This window comes from Echinops telfairi, unplaced genomic scaffold (assembly GCF_000313985.2).
Source record: "Echinops telfairi isolate 266 unplaced genomic scaffold, ASM31398v2 ScPeMD7_7409;HRSCAF=8447, whole genome shotgun sequence".
NCBI classification, from domain to species: Eukaryota; Metazoa; Chordata; class Mammalia; order Afrosoricida; family Tenrecidae; genus Echinops; species Echinops telfairi.
Window position 1 is genome coordinate 17,366,787 of NW_022111309.1, and position 16,438 is coordinate 17,383,224.

General features: G+C 53.9%; 1 protein-coding gene across 8 annotated transcripts in view; it reads left to right on the forward strand.

The window, feature by feature from the left end:
• The window catches only part of LOC123522423, a 30,542-nt gene that overhangs the window by 2,138 nt on the left and 11,966 nt on the right, over positions 1-16,438 (forward strand). For 2 of the 8 annotated variants that reach the window (XR_006680692.1, XR_006680693.1), the window contains exons 1-3: positions 2,381-3,804; positions 9,996-10,110; positions 14,110-14,446. Coding sequence is in view for 4 of the 8 variants with exons in the window: in XM_045296462.1 (XP_045152397.1) it covers positions 9,832-10,110 (279 nt within the window). In the remaining 4 variants the exon portion in view is untranslated. Of the gene's footprint in view, positions 1-2,380; positions 3,805-9,549; positions 10,111-12,466; positions 12,684-14,109; positions 14,447-15,739; positions 15,813-16,438 lie in introns of those variants that run through there. The other 6 variants (XM_045296462.1, XM_045296465.1, XR_006680695.1 and 3 more) reach the window with 5 other exon arrangements.

Here is a 16,438-nt window from a genome sequence, read left to right on the forward strand (position 1 = left end):
CCGCGCTGCTCCAGTCCGGCTCTCCGCGTGCGCTCCGGGCTCCGAGAGCAGCTCCTGCGCAGGTCCCGGCGCTCAGCGGGCAGCAGTACCTGGGGCCCACGGTGAGGCTGTGGTGAAGGGAGGCCGGTTTCTCTCTTTGGTTATCTAGCTGTATGAGTGCCACAGAGCCGTCATAAAGCTAGATAACCGAAAGTAGAAATGACTCTCACAACTTCTGCACGCGAGCGTCCGCCCCGCCGGCCGTCCCGGCCCGCGCAAGCAGCGGCGCCCAGGAGCCGGGAGGCGGCCCAGCGGACTCCGACCGGCCCAGCTCCGCTCAGCGGCCGCGCCCGACCAGGTACCTGACCTCGGCGGTCACTTTCCGCACCCGGAAGGAACTCGCCAGTTTACCCCACCCCATCTCATCTCATCTCACCCCATCCCACCCTAGTCCTCCTTCCCCGCCCCCAGCGCCAAAGCTGGAACCCCAAAGTGGAGCAGGTTAGGAGAAGGGAGGGGGTGGGCTGGAGGGGGGCCGGTGGGGGGGAAGGCGCCAGCCTTCGTCTTCACCCCATAAATCAAACTGGAACAATCCGTGCTCGGAGCTGCGGACGGGGATTTTGGGATGCAAATTCGGTGGGAGAGAGACAGCGGCCTGTGGGGGGTGGGGGCCGGGCAGTGGAAGGGTGGGCAGGGGGTTGCCCCCGCGGCTAACAATGCGGCCTTTATCGAATTATTCGACGAGTTGGCCCCAGAGCGCCATTAGCATACGGCTGGGGGGTTGCCGGAGCTTTGCCCCTCAGTGAGGTCAAGTTCTTGATAATTTGATCACTTTTCACGGGCTCTGGCAGCTGCCTTTGTGTGCGGTTGGGGGGTCTGGGCAGCGTGAAGCGGAGCAGAACTGGCGGAGAGTGCGCTCAATGGCATGGCGAGGGGGCCGGGCGGAGTCCTCCCTCCCTCCCCGACGGGCCGGCCCTGTCCTGCATACAAACCAAGCGCAGGCTGGCGGAGTGGCCAAGCCCAGACTAGCGGCGGATCGCTCCTGCTCGCACCTCCCCAACTTCCCGGAGTGGCTGAGGTGCAGGCTGTCTCTTGGGGCGCCCCTCCTCCCGGACTCCTGAAGTGGAAACATAAGGTGTATTACAATGTCTAGCAAATAAAAAAGGAATTGGGTGGGTGTGGGGGGGTCTGCATTCTGTTTCCATGGCAACTCAGGTTTCAGGTTCCCCTTCTTTTACCCAGGGATTGGGGTGCACAGCTCCTGCCCTCTTTCTGGGGCTTCAGGCCCACACTGCCATGGGATCCCCATTGAGGTCCTCTTTGGCCTCTGCCCCCTGACTCCTGGCCTGTTCTAGAGGCTCAGGACTGCCTCTGGTTAGAAAACCACTTGAGCTCTTGGCATGAAAGGCTGGAGACTCCGCCAGGCCCTTGCCATCCTGGGGACCGCTCTAGGTATGAGAGTGTGTGAACATGCTGATTGATAAGCTGAAAGGGACTTGAGCCATGTCGTAGACCTGACCTTCCCTGTCCCCTTTCCCACTGGCCTAGAGGGTACTCAGCCCCCAACCCTGAAGTGACTCAGCCAGGGTCACACAGCATGGGAACGCCCAGCAGGGCCCCAGGTGACCTGACTCCTGTCTCCACCTACTTCATGCCTTCATTTTGTAGAACCTCTTCTTCCCATATCTATAAAGTCTGGCCTCTCCCAGTCTCTACTCAGTCTTTCCTTCCCCTATTAACAATAGAAATCTTTCCTCGGCTTCATTTTTTTCAAGGCTTTTTTTTTTTTTTTTTTTTTTAACGAAATTATTTTGGAAATAGGTTATGAGTGTACAAGGCAAAATTGCAACTGCACCAAAGGGCAAGAGGGCACTCCATTGGCTCTAAGGAGGTTGGTGGCGGAGGGACACTTTTTAATTTGTGCCCTTTTAAATTGGGAAGCACAATACAACAAAAATAAAAGAAAAATAAATAAACAAAAGAGCAGGTGAAGGCGGTGGGGGTGTCAGCTTCCATCTTAGCTCTAGCTGTCCGTGCAATCTATCCATGCATCATCCGGCGGTGGAAGGTTTTGTGATTCCTGGGAGTGCCATTCCCCCACCTCGCGGTTCTAGACGACAGTCTCAATTTTGTTTTGTTTCTGACTAGGGTGGCTAGCGTGTTGGAGCTGTGGGGGGTCACGGGAAGCATCTCAGGACCGCCATTCGTCCCCTTTACAGCGCACCTGGTCTGGAAAGAAGCCTTTGCGCTGATTGTGACCTCCTTTCAGAGGAAACCGGAGCAGCGACTGCTGTCGGCTATCCTGCGCTTCCTGCTCTGGTTGGGGGCCCTGCCAGGCATCGCATGCAGGCGGTGGGCATGGGGGAGGGGGTGGGGAGCTTCACTCTTGCCCGCCCACCACTAACACCTGGTTGATTTCTTGCAAGGACGACTTGGTAGTCTTTTGGTTGGCTGGTTAATTTTAAACTGCAGAGTCCCAAACTTTCAATAGACACTGACTTGAATCCTGGGGGGTTGGAGGGTCTGGGGAAGAAAGAGGCTGCTCAGGTAAGAATGAACGATTCCTTTCCACTTCACAGAAAATCCCCTTAATGCAAACCTCCCAGATTGGGGGAAGAGATGACTGCGGCGGAGTTGCAGTGTGTGGGGAATGAGCGAATCCTAATCTCCAAGACCCCCACCCCACACCCGCTAGAGATGACCCACTGAGGGAGCAGCCTTGGGGTGTGGTTGCCAAGCCCTGGGCTCAAAATCCACCCCTCTCTCAACCCCCTTCACAGAGTGGTGTTCAATCCTTCCTGGACACTTCCAAGCTCCAGTGCAGGGCCAGAATTGGTACGTCCTTCCATCCACCCGTCTCCTGGCTAGCCCAGGCCTGGAGGAGGCCGTTGGACCTGCATCCTTCTCAGCTCTTTCTTCCGTGCTCCAGAAAGATTTTATTTTCCTTCTTCCAAGCTTCCTCTGGCTACATCTAGAAATATCGAGCTCAGAAAATGACCTGGACTTGCCCTAGAGGGTGCGGTCAACCAGTGGGGGGCAGGAATCGGGCGTCGAAGCGAGACCTTCCTTCTGCAAATCCGCCGCCCACCCTGCCCGCCTGTGTGACTGAGAGGGCGCATGCCGCGATCCCCCAGAGGGAGCGTTGGATCGACCACCAGGCTGCGGCGCGACCCCATCTAGGCTGCGCGGGGAAATCGCCGCCGCCATCATCGCACCTCCTGAGACGTGGGCTCAGAGCGCGGAGGGAGCGCGGTCCGAAGGCGTCTCGCAGGGCCCAGCCGCGACGCTGAAAAGCATGAAGGGTCGGAATTAGGCGCTCATGTAGCGAGCGTTACTAATCCGAAATTACAGCGCTAATTCCCTGATCCAGCCGCTCCCACACGCAGCGCCGGGATTAGAGGTCGGCCCCGCCCCGCCCTCACACCCGCCGGGGCCCGCGCCCTCGCCTAATCCGCTGCGCCGGCACAACTGGCCAGCTGGGTGTGACGGCCCGGAGGAGACCTGGCGGCGGGAGCAGGCTGACCTAGCGGGATTTACGCGCCCTCCGGGGCCCAGTCGAGGCCACACGGTCTAGAAAACCGCAGAGATTTCTCCCTCCGGGCTGTGCGTCCCCACCCGCGGGGCCATTCCAATAGCCTTCTTTCCCCCCTTGACATCTCTAGCTCGAGGCCTGTATGACCCGGTGTCTGTGCCCCCATGCCGCCTGGACTCTGCCCCCTTCTTCCGCCAGCCTCGATAGAATGGCCAATCAGCTCAGGCCTAGGGTGGGATGCGCGTCACCATGGCGACGACCAAGGACCGGGCAGTGACGCCCATCTCTGAAGGGTGAGTCTTCACTCCTGGATGAATGTGAAGGGAGGGAAGGTGGAGGGGTGTTAGGGGCGAGTTCTTGGCACCTCCTCTGCGTTCTACTTGGTCTGTTAAGCTAGCTGGGGGTGGAGAGTGAGGGTGGATGGTCCTTTTTGGGGACCTGGGCTTGTCCTGGAACTGCTCTTTCATGAAGGTGTTCCCCTTCCCATCTTGAGGGCAAATAGGATCCTTACAGACCCTCTCTTCCTCACCTCGCCGTGGCCCAAAGAGTTTCTCCTCTGTTCATCCTCAGGCCGGGGTGGCTTTCTGGAGGCTTGCTCCAAACTGCCTTACTCTTAAGTGCTGTGATCTTGGGCAAATCAAGTCACTTCTCTGCCTTCGTCTTCTCATCCATAAGATGGGTTGGTGTGCAGGCTGGTCCTGGGAAACACCTGAGTGCCCAGTGGATGCTCTATCAATGCCAGAGAGCCCTTCCCTTTGGGGGTAAAGTTCTCTCTGTCTGGGAATGTCCTTTTTGTCCAGAGTAGTCAAATGTGGATGTCCCTGGACTTCTTTGAGCCAGCTTTTCGGCTCCCCTGCAGATAGCTGGGAACTGGAGAGGAGGGAAGAGGTTTTTTGTTTGTTTATTTTTTAAATAGAACCAGGGTGGGAGTCGTGGCTGGAACAAAACCTTGGTCATTGGCTCGGAGAATGGGCCGCTTCACTCTCAGAGCACTGGCTCCTTCCTTCGAGCCCTGGTCCGGCTTAAGCACCACTTTAAGTGGGCATGGCATTCACTGGCTGGCCCCTCAGCGCAATTGAGCTGCAGGGGTTTGAAAAGCGGGCCAGGGCCTCAATGACAGGACCTTGGACCAGGCTAATTGGTTTTGGTTCAAGGGGATACTGGATTTGTGAAAAGCCCCTAACCGCCTTTCCCACGCCAGAGCCAGGCCATGGCTTTAAGGAGAAGGATTCCAGGAGGTTGGGGGCAGGCGAGAAAGGAAAGTGGGAGCCAGGTGCCTCCAGTTGTGGCCCTGCACCAATGGCTAAGGTTTATTTCCCTCTGCTGGGAGGGGGTGATGCTGGGAAGCTTCTTGTGTGCACCTGCAATTAGGGACTGGGGCAGGTCTCTCATATGTGGTTGTGCCAACAAAGGGCCCCTTCCTGTGATCCTGTTGTAGTGGAGAAGTGGAAAGGCCCCTCTTTCCACCACGTCCATCCTCCAGCAGAAGAAACCAGCAATGGCCAAGCTCCACTACTTCTTGCCCCAGGAGCTGGACTAGCCCTGCGTTCTGAAATTCTGAGAGAACCCTGGTTGGTCTCTGTTCCTGAGGTGCATGGCGCAGTTGGTTCCAGAGCAGCCCCTTCTGCCTCTTGAAATGGCCCTCCACCTCCCTGGGTATGGGTGGATAAGGCAGAGACATGAAACAGGAAACCTCACAATATTTTGGAAAAATCAGATGCCAACCATTTCTTTACATTCACAAAGGTTATTATTGCAATCTGGCAACCTCAGAGATCATTTTTATGTAAAATTTGAAGGTACCAAACATTTATATGTGTGCCAAATGATTGTATGCTCATATGTCTAATATATCCATTCTTATTTCTATATGGTCTGTAGTCCAAACCATACACTTATATTAACAGTCAATCATGCCAAGGTGGGGGAAGGGCTCAATAAAAGGCAGCCTGACTTACATGTGGCTGCCACCCCGTTGGCTGAGACCTGTGTTTTGTGGTTCATTGTTTGTTGAAGGGAGCTTTCCTACATGATCCCCAGCTAAACAAGTCCTCTTCCTTAAAAAAAAAAAAAAAGATTCTTATCTTCCCAATTTTTCACCATGTTTACTCACTTGAGGCAAACGTAAGTAGGAGACAGGGACTTTGAGGAGATATAGAACCATGTGGATCACATTTTCATTTTTATTTCAATTTTTAATTGCCCAGAGCCTATTTTCTTCGGGGCTCTACTGATTAGCATATTTGAGATTCCTGTGTAAATATGCCAGTGGCCAGTGTGCATGCCTGGGTCTCCTTATCACACAGTATGTTCGCTGGGTGTTTAAATACCCACATTCCACATCCACACACAATTATGGGCTTTCCAATTTGCCTCTTCTCTGGAATCGGGTTAATTTTCCCCCTGCTAATCCTCAAACCCATTATGTCCCTCTCCCCCACCCCACCCCCACTCAGATTAGAACCCTAACCACAGACCAGTGTCTCATCCCACTTCTCCAGCAGGCAGCTCTCCAGGCGGGGGTGGGGTGGGGGGACAGGGAGTGCTGGAGTGAAGGCTCCTATAGGCAGACTTCATTACTGTTACCAAATATACCCAGGCACATTTACTCGTCTACTATGAAGTATTATCATAAATAATTAAAATTAAACTGCACTTGTCAAAATAAATGAGCAAAGTAGAGTTAGTGATGTCTTTTCCTCGATTTGCTTGCCTTGGGTTTGCTTATTCACAAATTTCAAGAAAGAGAGAGAGAGAGACAGAGAAGGAGGAGGAGGAGCAGAAGCAGGAGGAGGCAAGAAAGAGCCAAAGGACTATCCTGGGCGAGGAGCAGAAGGGATTGGAAAGAAAGGAAAGAGGGAAGTTCTCCATCTTCTCCCCTTAGTTCTCCAGTCATTTGGGCGCATAGGGTGACTGGAATGCAGCCCCAAATGTCAGTTCATAATGAATATTGAGGTGTGGATGTGGAAGGAGGGATTTCTTTGTTTACTGAGGAATGGCCCTGGGAATGGGGGAGAGGATTGCCTTTGGGGATTAAGAAGTGGGCTTTGTTTTTATGAAGGGCCTTACTTCTTTTCTGAAGTTTTCTGCCACTAATTGATTCAATTCAAACCGTCCCCCTCCCCACGGGGCCAGTCAGGGCTGGTGCTTGTAAGCTGGCTGTGCTGTGGCAGCCCCATTTCCCCATCTGCTCTGGCCCCTTGCTCCACTGTGACCCATGAAAAGGGTGTGAACCTTCACATCCTGGAGATCACAGGCTAGGGAGCAATCAACCCGGAGCCAAGACCTTTGTCTAGGAGCGAGATAGACACATGCCTCCACATAGACAAATAGAGCTGTAACTGATATACACATTATGAATCGTGATAGAACTTACACACCCATACGCAGAGGTATCATTTGCATGAAGGAAGAGTTTATAAGTGTGCAGTAACCAACAGCCAAATCCAGACACTCCGCATTCCCTTCCTGCCTCTCTCTTATGGGTCAATTCTTTTCCCCCCCAGTCTCTCGCCATAATTTTCACCTCTTTAGAATTCCATATGGGAGAAAGATAAAGCTTTCTACGCCAGTAAACAATTACAGTCTCAGAAACCCACAGAGCCAGTTCTACCCTACTCTATAGGGTCACTTTGAGTCGGTACCAACTCCTTGGCAGTAAGCAAGCCAGAATCCCATATTAATGGAATGTCTGTTTGAGCTTTTTTTTTTTTTTAAGTCATTTATTTGGAGTCTGGGAGGAGGAGTGTCTCAGAGGCCAGATTAAACATGTGTCGGAGAGATGGTGTGATTACAGGAGACAGGGAGGTGCACTTCCTTCCCAGCTGGGTCCAGGAGTCAGTCCTCTGATTAGCAAGTCTTTTCAGGGCAGCGCTGGTTGGGGCTGGTCTTCAGCCAGGAGAGCTAAGTTCTCACCCGTGCTCTGTTAATGAGCTGGAGACAGGTGAGCCTCACACATTCCAACTTGGCTGCCTTCATCTGCATCCAGGAGCTGTGGTGAGCTATTAATGGAAGGTGACGGCTTTGCGCTAATTAGGACTTCCTTTCAGCTTCCATCTGCACAAGCACGGAAGCCCCTCACTGGTCAGCCTCAACCCCCGTCCCCTGGCAACCTAGGTTTTGTCCACTCCCATGAATTGAGGGGTGCTAGAAGTGGAACCCTGGTGGTTTATTAGTTTCGCAGTTGAGCTGCTAAACACCAGGCCAGCTGTTCAAAACCACCAGCAGCTCCTGGGGAGAAAGACTAGACTTTCTACTCACATAAAGAGTTAGGGTCTCAGAAACCCACAGAGACCATTCTACCCTGTCCTACAGGGTCACTAGGCTTGAGACCTGACTTGCTAGCAGTGAGTCTGGAGTTTGGTTTTATGAGGGGAGCAGCTCGGTTGGCTCTCTGGTCAAGCCCCTGTTCTGTATGTTCTTTATGCCCTCATAGGGCAGCATTTGGGCACCTGACCAGGTAGGCTGGTCTTGGACCTTCAACTTGGGTCAATTTACAAAAAGCCCTCTGCCCTCTAGAGCGTGTGGCTTTCGACTCATATCTCCATTATGCCCCCCACTCTTAGTGCCTCCCTATTCTGGTTGTACTCACCCACCTCAACCTACAGGTGTCATTTCTTGTTGTTGTTTTGGTTGTTATTTTGCAGGCTCACATAGCCTGGGGGTGTAGGCTCTTTTCCTCAAAAGAACCAGAGATTTTGTTTTGTTGGTATTATGTTTTCCATTTTCATTTTTATTTCTTTCACCTCTGACCCAATGGACATATACATGCATTTTAAAGTAGGCTGTCTCATAGAAGTGTTCCTGGGGAGGGCTGGTATTAATGTTGCATTAACATCATTTAAAGAAAAAGCACTTCTCAGCCTGGCGGGTGGGGTGCTAGAGGTTACTGCCTGAGTATCAGTTGGGATGAAAAGTCTTGCAGGGAACCAGAGAAGGGGTGCTTCCTTGAAATACTCCCAACCCCCCCAAGTCTCCATTGGAGTTGCATGTAAAAACAGCCCCTTTTGCTTAAAGGATATGAAGAATGAAGCAGGTCACCCACTTCTCTGACTATGTAGACTTGGGTTGAAAACCAGGAGTGGATTCTTAACTTCGTTAGGCCAGCAGTTCTTCAACCTGTGGGTCGAGACCCCTTTGGGGGTCAAACGACCCTTTCACAGGGGTCACCTGATTCATAACAGTAGCAAAATTACAGTTATGGAGTAGCAACAAAAATAATTTTATGATTGGGGGGGGTCACCACAACATGAGGAACTGTATTAATGGGTTGAGGCATTAGGAAGGTTGAGGACCACTGGGTTTGATAGGCTCTCATCCCTGCCAAGGTTCTCCCAAGGTTATGGGGTATTGAAAATGCCTCTGGCAAGCGCAGAAGGAGCTGGGGACTGGTCCACCAGTGACCGCTTCTGCACTTCGAGTCCTGATTTGAGACACTAGCATGGCAGACTTTGGAGTCTCTTGGCCTGGGTTAAAACAGACTTGAGACTCCAGCAAGGCAGTGGCTGGGAGTGGAGGGGGAGGCCGGTTCCTTCCTTCACCACTTGGTGTGCTCTAGTTAGGTCACATACTTCCCTACTCTTCTGTTTCCCCAGCTGGAAAATGGGGGCCACAGTGCCCTGCTGTGCGAGAATTAAGTACCATACACTAGTAAAGTGCCTGGCATTCAGTGGGCACTAAACAAATGGTAGCTCTTCCTGCCTTACAGTCCAAATCTGCTGCCCCCCTCTACCCCAATTGGGAGACTCTGGGCCTCAAACTGCGCCTTGAGGGAGGAGAGGGAAGCGGGTAAACGGGTGGGAGGGGAAATTCTGAGTTCGCTGGCTGGCAGAAGGTAAGTATTTTGAGACTGGAAGGGACAGTCTCTAAGAAGACTGGCAAGGAGTGGCAAGGAGACGCTGGGCCGGCTGTGGTGACTCTGGTCGGAGATTTATAATGGTTGGAGTTTCTGGGAAATTTCCTGAGGTTTCGCAGGGGGTGGGGGGTGGGGTGGGGGTGGGCATTTCCGAGTTGCTGGTCTTTGGAGAGGCGTGGTGGTCGTGTGGAGCCAACCTTGTCCCTGGTGTGGTATTGGGAACACCCAGATTGGGCACACTGCCTTCCGAGTTTCCAGAAATATAGAGAAATAGGAGAGTCGCCAGGGCAGGTGAGCCGGAACACCAGGGTATTGAGAGGGAGCTCCTAGCTGGCACCCACGTGGGTGGCTGGACACTGGCCGCCACCCCCACCCCCCACCCACTACCGGACACCTTTCCTTCCAGCATCCCAGTGGGCGGGGCCGAGGTTCCCACTGGGCCCAGAAACCTCCACCCCTTGTGGTCATGACCTGGACGATCCTTATCAACCACCACCACCCCCGCCGCGAATCCCGCGGGCTCAGGTCACCCCCGTGGGGCCACAAGGCCAACGAAGCATGGCCCGCCGGAGTCGCGCTAGTGGCGGACCTAGGGGCACCTGAAGTCTCCCTGGTCTCACTCTCCTGTAGGCGCTTCCCTCCTGGGCGCAGCTCCCGCCGTGCTTGGCGTCCTCGTCGCGGGACACTAGCTCATCGTGGACACCGGCTAGGACAGCGCATGGGGCCGCCTACAGCTGGAGGAGAGGTGAGCGGCCAGAGTCCCAAGTGTGGACGCAGGGGCTGGGTGCCTGCATCCCAGCTTTGTCCTGCGGGGTCCCAGAGAGCCGGCCTCCTGCCCGAAGCCTGAAAGATCCCAGGATCATTGGGCTAGAGGGGCCATGTTTTTCCCTGGGTCAGCCCTCTGGCCCCCCAGGCACCCAGGCCAGGTGGGGGTGAGCAATACACCTCTGGCTTTTGTGCGTTGCTAAATAATTTGGCAAGCACACAGTAGACACGAAGTAAACGGCAGCTCTGAGGGTTCTGGGCTCCCCATTGGCGTTCTGAATAACCGACAGTGAGCAGTCGCGGGGCGCCGCCCTGCAGCCTCAGCTCGTAATCTCGTCTAGAATCTGAGCCCAGGCCACAGAAAACGGGGCAACGGGCACAGACCCGGCTGCAGAGGGGCGCACAGAGCGCACCCAGAGAAAGAACCCGTTTTAAATGTTAACACCAGGGCTTGTGCCTCCAGTGTTAGGAACCGAAGTTTTCACAGCCCGGACCAGCTTTGTCCGCTGTGCGCCAGGGGCGCGCGCAATGGGCGCCCTGGGCTCGCGGGCCGCCTCACATCCCTAGTTCCAGGTGTCGGCAGGCACCCAGCGGGGGGCCGGAGGCCATTTTGCAAGGAGTGAGGAGCAGCTGCAAAATGGCTGCGTGGACACGAGGCAGGCAGGTCCGGTGTCGCTGCGCGCCCACCAAGCCTCTCCCAGCTCTCTCCACCGCGCAGGCCACGGAAGCGTAGTCGTGTCTAGTCGGTTCAGCCCCTCCCGGCCTCGCCAGGTGGTCATGGTCACGGTCTTTCTTCATGCTGCCAGCTCGGGCCCGTCCATCACAATTGCAGGCAGCCCAGGCTGCAAAATGCGTCCCGGGCCTCCGCCATAGGCGCCGCGGATTCTGGTTGTGTGCAGGCGGCTGCTGGGGAGCATGTGGGCTCCTTCATTCTTTCCTAAGGAATGTTAGGCACGGGCTAACTCCTGCTTAAAAGCACCAGACCAGGAGTGATCTGGCAGATAGCCACCCGAGGGGATGGCCCTGCTGGCCGGCAGCATGTGCTCCCGAGGGGCAGCTTGTGGTCCATAGGCAAGGCCGGTCGCTGGCCACCAAGCTGCTGGCGCTCCCTTTGGTGTGCGTCCCTTTGGTGTGGCGGTGAGAAGAGTCTGAGGTTCTCCCAGTTCTGTGTGCTGGTAACTAGCGGAGGAGCCTCGTTGAGCTTGCTGACCTAAGGGTCAGCCCATCCACTTCCTTTGCTCCCTTTCTACGCCATGTGCAATCGCCTTTGTTTCAACTGTTCCAGTCGACCTGCCTTATGTCAGATCCCACACGTGTTCACTGGACAGAGTAGCCGAGAAACTCCAGCAATACTAGGATATATCCTGTTAGCGCAGTTTGCCTGGTGGAGGGATAGGTCGTTCCCTCACTGGGACTTTGGCTAGGGCTAGGATGTGGCAGGGTCAGAACTCAGGACTGGCCCCAATACCTGTGTTCTTCCCCACAGGCATCTGTGGTCGCCCCTATCAAAATGCCCCCCACCCCCACACTGCCTTAACTTGCCAAAGAGAGCTCTCAGCCTCCCCCCACCCGACCCCATACTCTTTTTTTTGGGGGGGGGGTATTTCATTTATTTATTTTTAAAAAAATTTATATAACTTTTAAAATTAGGTGCTCATACAACTCTTATCACAATCCATATATACATCAATTATGTAAAGCACATTTGTACATTCATTGCCTTCATTATTCTCCACTTAAGCCCTTGGCATCAGGTCCTCATTTTTTCCCCTCCCTCCTCGCTCATGAACCCTTGATAATTTATAAATTATTATTTTGTCATATCTTGCCCTGTCCGACATCTCCCTTCACCCACTTTTCTGTTGTCCGTCCCCCAGGAAGGAGGTAACATGTAGATCCTTGTAATCAGTTCCCCCTTTCCAACCCACTCTCCCTCTACCCTCCCAGTATCGCCACTCACACCACTGGTCCTGAAGGGATCATCCGCCCTGGATTCTCTGTGTTTCCAGTTCCTATCTGTACCAGTGTACATCCTCTGGTCTAGCCAGAGTTGCAAGGTAGAATTGGGATCATGATAGTCGGGGATGGGGTGGAGAGGGGAGGAAGCATTTAGGAACTAGAGGAAAGTTGTATTTTTCATCGTTGCTACATCGCACCCTGACTGGCTGGTCCCATACTCTTAAAACACCCAAACCAAACTCACTGCCATTGAGTCAATGCTGACCTACAGGACAGGGCAGAACTGCCCTTGTGAGTTTCCGAGACTGTAACTCTTTATGGGAATACAAAGCCTCATCTTTCTCCCACAGGTCTCCTGGTGGCTTTGAACTGCTGACTTTGCAGATCACAGCCCATTGTGTCAGCACCATGCCACCAGGGCTCCTATACTCTCTAACTGAGCTTAAAGATCTTAGCCTAAGACAGATGTCCTGACTGAATCCTGTGGGTGCTCTGAGCTTCCTGGCAGCCAAGAAGAAAGGAAGAAGAAAACAGGATAGTTGATAACCTTGTTCCAAAGAAGAAAGAAAGAAAGTCGGTCAGAATTTCAGAGGGGTGAGCATTTTTCCTGTATGAGACTTGTGGAAATTTTAGAACTAGTGAATATGTAGGTCACCTGCATCCTGTCACAGATGAAGAATTAGACCTGGAGGGTTGAAGTGACTTTCCAGGGTCAAAAAGTAAAGGCATAGCGCCAGGTGACCTGACTCCCCTCATATTCCCCATGCTTTTGTGACCAGGCTTCCATGGATTCTCCACAAGCAGGTAGCTTGGTTGTTGCCCAGAGGTCCCTCCACCCCCATTATAAACTCCTTGAACCCCGATGCCGTCTTGTTCCAGGCCCGTCACTGTGATAAACAAGTGATTTCCTCTTAAAGGTTGGCCCTCCGGATCGGAGGTGGTGACGGGAAAGTGGAGGGCAAGGCACTTTGGTTTTTCTTAATGCTGGGTTCCCGAGCTCATTTGTTCCCCAGGTCCCTTTTGGCAGGTGCACCCTGGGTAGCAGGTTTCCCCTTTGGGTGGTGGTCCAGCTCCCCTAACTGCCCTGTCCCATTGCTGGGTCATCTTTCTCTTGGGGGACTATTGTCAGTGAGACCTGCACATCCTTTTAGGTGGCCTAGAGAGGATTGCTCAATTGCAGGAGTACTAGGTAGACCCATCCTTTTGTCCTCTGGGAATGGCGAGCCAGCCGGTCCTTTCGGTGCCTGCCCAGGGTTAAGGATCAGTCAGAGAATGTAGCTCAGGTGGGCAGTTCCCTAGCTTCCAAGATGTCGGAACGTCTGGCATGAATGCGGGAGGTGCTGAATAAATGTCTTGACCCTGTCACACACTGTACTCTCTGGAAATACCTACCAGAGAGGCCCCATGCTTGTGTGGATGGGTAGGGTGGAGTCTGCTTCTTGGTGAGGGGCCCCTGTATCCAAGGAATTGTAGCCAAATCCCAACTGTCATCTTCGGGCAGAGTCGGCACAGACAAAGCAGGGTGGGAAGCTGAGGCCAGTCTGCAGCTCAGGCTCCAGCTGGGGAAGGAAAACAGGGCTCAGCTCCCCAGATTAGTTACTGTCTTCAAGGATTAAAGGCCCCAAGTAATGGCTGGCCTCTCCCTGCTCGGTGCCAAGGGAAGACATGTAAATACAGCCGCACGCCAGCTTAGGCAGTAAATGTGTATAAATCGAATTTAGCAAATCAGATCATGGTTTAAATGCACTATTTAAAGCAGTCCCGCAATGAAGCCTTTTACAAAGGGAATAACCATTTTGTGATGCTAATCAACAGCTTCCAATTTATCTCCTTTGTAAGTTCAGATGTCGGTGCACTGGGTGTTCTGAAATTGGGGCACTCTTGTGTAGGGCTTGGGTGATGGCTGTCTGCTGGCTCTTTGTGACCCCTTAGTTTAAATGGGAGCACCGGGGGCTTCAGGGGCCTGTTATTTCTCCTGCTCCTCCTCATCTAGCCCACGCATCTTCTTCTAATCCGGTAGAGCCCACCTTTCATGTGCTCCTGGCTCCGTTTCTGAGATCCTCACCCTTTCTGGGAGGAACCACAGAGCCCGCGGCTTCCTGGGCACGAGAACCAACGGACTCCCTCACTGAGTTGAGCCGCCTTTTGTTTTCCTGGGAGCTTGCGGTCCCTCTGCTGCTGCTCAGAAAGAAGAAGACTTTAGGAGGCCCATGAAAGACCGGTGTCCACTTGCTGCACGAGCCGGGGCTGGAGAATCTTCTCCTCATCACAGCCACGTACCTGAGGCCTGGATGTTCAAGTGACTTTTCCCACAAGTTCAGCTCTGGACTCAAAGGAAAACCTGTCTCCCAATTGCTGTGAGTGTTTTATTCTCTGAGCAGGGGTGCCTTTCTCCGCAGAGAAAATATAATCAGAGACCATCTGGGTGGGAGAAACAGATGAGGGGAGCGCTGCAGATCCAGAGAGGAATAAAGGCAGTGGGCAGGAAGCTGGGGGGCTGTGAGGAGCCTGACCTTGCTTAGCTCACAGGGCCCTGATATAGTGTCTTTGTCAATGCTGCCACTATTGATGCGTTCCTCCGTAATTATGACTGTGTGTTGGCATGGCGACTCAGTGCAAGAAGCCTCGAAGCACCGGGTAAATGCACGACTTGTTCTTGCCTTCCAAAGCAGAGCGGCGCTTTGTGGGTCGTTCCCCTGGGGAGACGTGACAGAAAATGCACCAGGCCCAGGCTGGAGCATGGATATTTATAACCCCAGGAGACCAGGTGGCCCTGGTCGGGGGTCCTCCTCTAAACTCATGTGCAGTGCGGGTGGGGTGGGGGGCCTCCCGGAGCCACCTCCCTCTGCCTTTCTGCCTCTCTTTGCTCCCTTGCACGGAAGTGTCCAGGAATGTCTAGCCATTTCGCCTCCTCTCTGCTGTGTTGCTGCCAGTGGGTTTAGGGGATTTGATTTCTCACCGATCAGTCCATTTCCCATGCCGCAAATATTTGTTTGGAGGGCGAAAGGCAAAGCTGATGGGCCAGCTGTAGGGATGGCATTTGGCATGGGAAGTTCCCTCCTGACCTTGGGTGCTCACCTGAAAATTAGGGCAAGGTTCTAGAAAATGCTGGGCTGTCCCACAAGCAGCCACTGGCTGCGCGTGTTGTTGAGCTCATGCAATATCATGGGTTGTGGGACCCGTTGAGATGATCATGTTGGGTTAAATAGCACATATTATTAAAAGGCGTTTCTGCCGCTGCTGCTTTTTTTAGTGTAGCTACTAGATGATCGAAGCTGGCACGCGGTGTTCACGTGCCACCTCTGTTGGGCAGCACTGGTCTAGAAGAGAGGCTTGAGACCTCTTCCAGCCCCGGTGCTCAGGAGCTCATCCCCACCGGGAGCTCAGCGCTGGGGCCATAGACTACTAGACAGGCCCGAGTGGCTGAGGGCTGCGCACCTGGGCCTGGGCAGCTTTCACATGTGCCTAGCCAGGCCCCTCAGTGGGGCCTCTACCTTCATCCATGGAGGCCAACGCCCAGCCAGACTCCATGGACACCAGCATTGTCTGCACTTAGGACCGGGGGAGGACAGCATCTTTGGGTGTGGGTTAGTGACACCCCAGTGGCATGTTAAGGGCACATTTGTAGACAACAGGAGGTATTCTTTCAGGTGTATGTAGAAGCCACCCGCGCAAGTCCTGGCAGTGACGTCATCGTCGTCTCCCAGATGTGCAGAATTCACAGGGCCTGGGATGCCAGCCAGGCCTCCCAGGTTTGTGCCAACCCCACTTGCAGCAGATGCCCTTTGGTCGGAGGGCTGCGCAGTGGGTCCCCTCTCCTGGATGTCCACCTCCCCTCAGCGCCTCCTGCTCTCTGGGTGTGGGCTCTTCTGGGCTGTGCGCTGGCTCAGGGAGAGGTTTCCTGCCCTGGGTCCCTGCCAAGCCTTGAGTCTTTGGAGAGTTTTCTGGATGGTGTTGGGCAGACCCTACCATCCTCAGCTCTTCTCACCTTTGAGGGAAGGACACCTGGCTCTTGCCTTCACCTTGTCTACAGCTCTCTTCACCTCTCTGGAGCTCTGTTTCCTCCCTGGGAAGCCCAGGGGCTGGGCTGGGTGTAAGGGCCTCCCAGCTCCAGGAAGCCTGTGAAAAGATGGTTCCTGGTAAGATGTGGAGCAAGCAGTGGGCAGCCAGGAAATCGGGATGAGTCACAGCACTGGTGACAGGGGCCATGTGTGGGGCTCTGGTGACAGGGGCCATGTATGGGGCTCTTAGGCTGTGTGGACTCTGTGCTAACACTTGTATACTTCATCTCCTTTGTACTCTCATCTCCTGAGGGACAGAATGAGTGGCAGGTGTAACCTAGGGCTTCC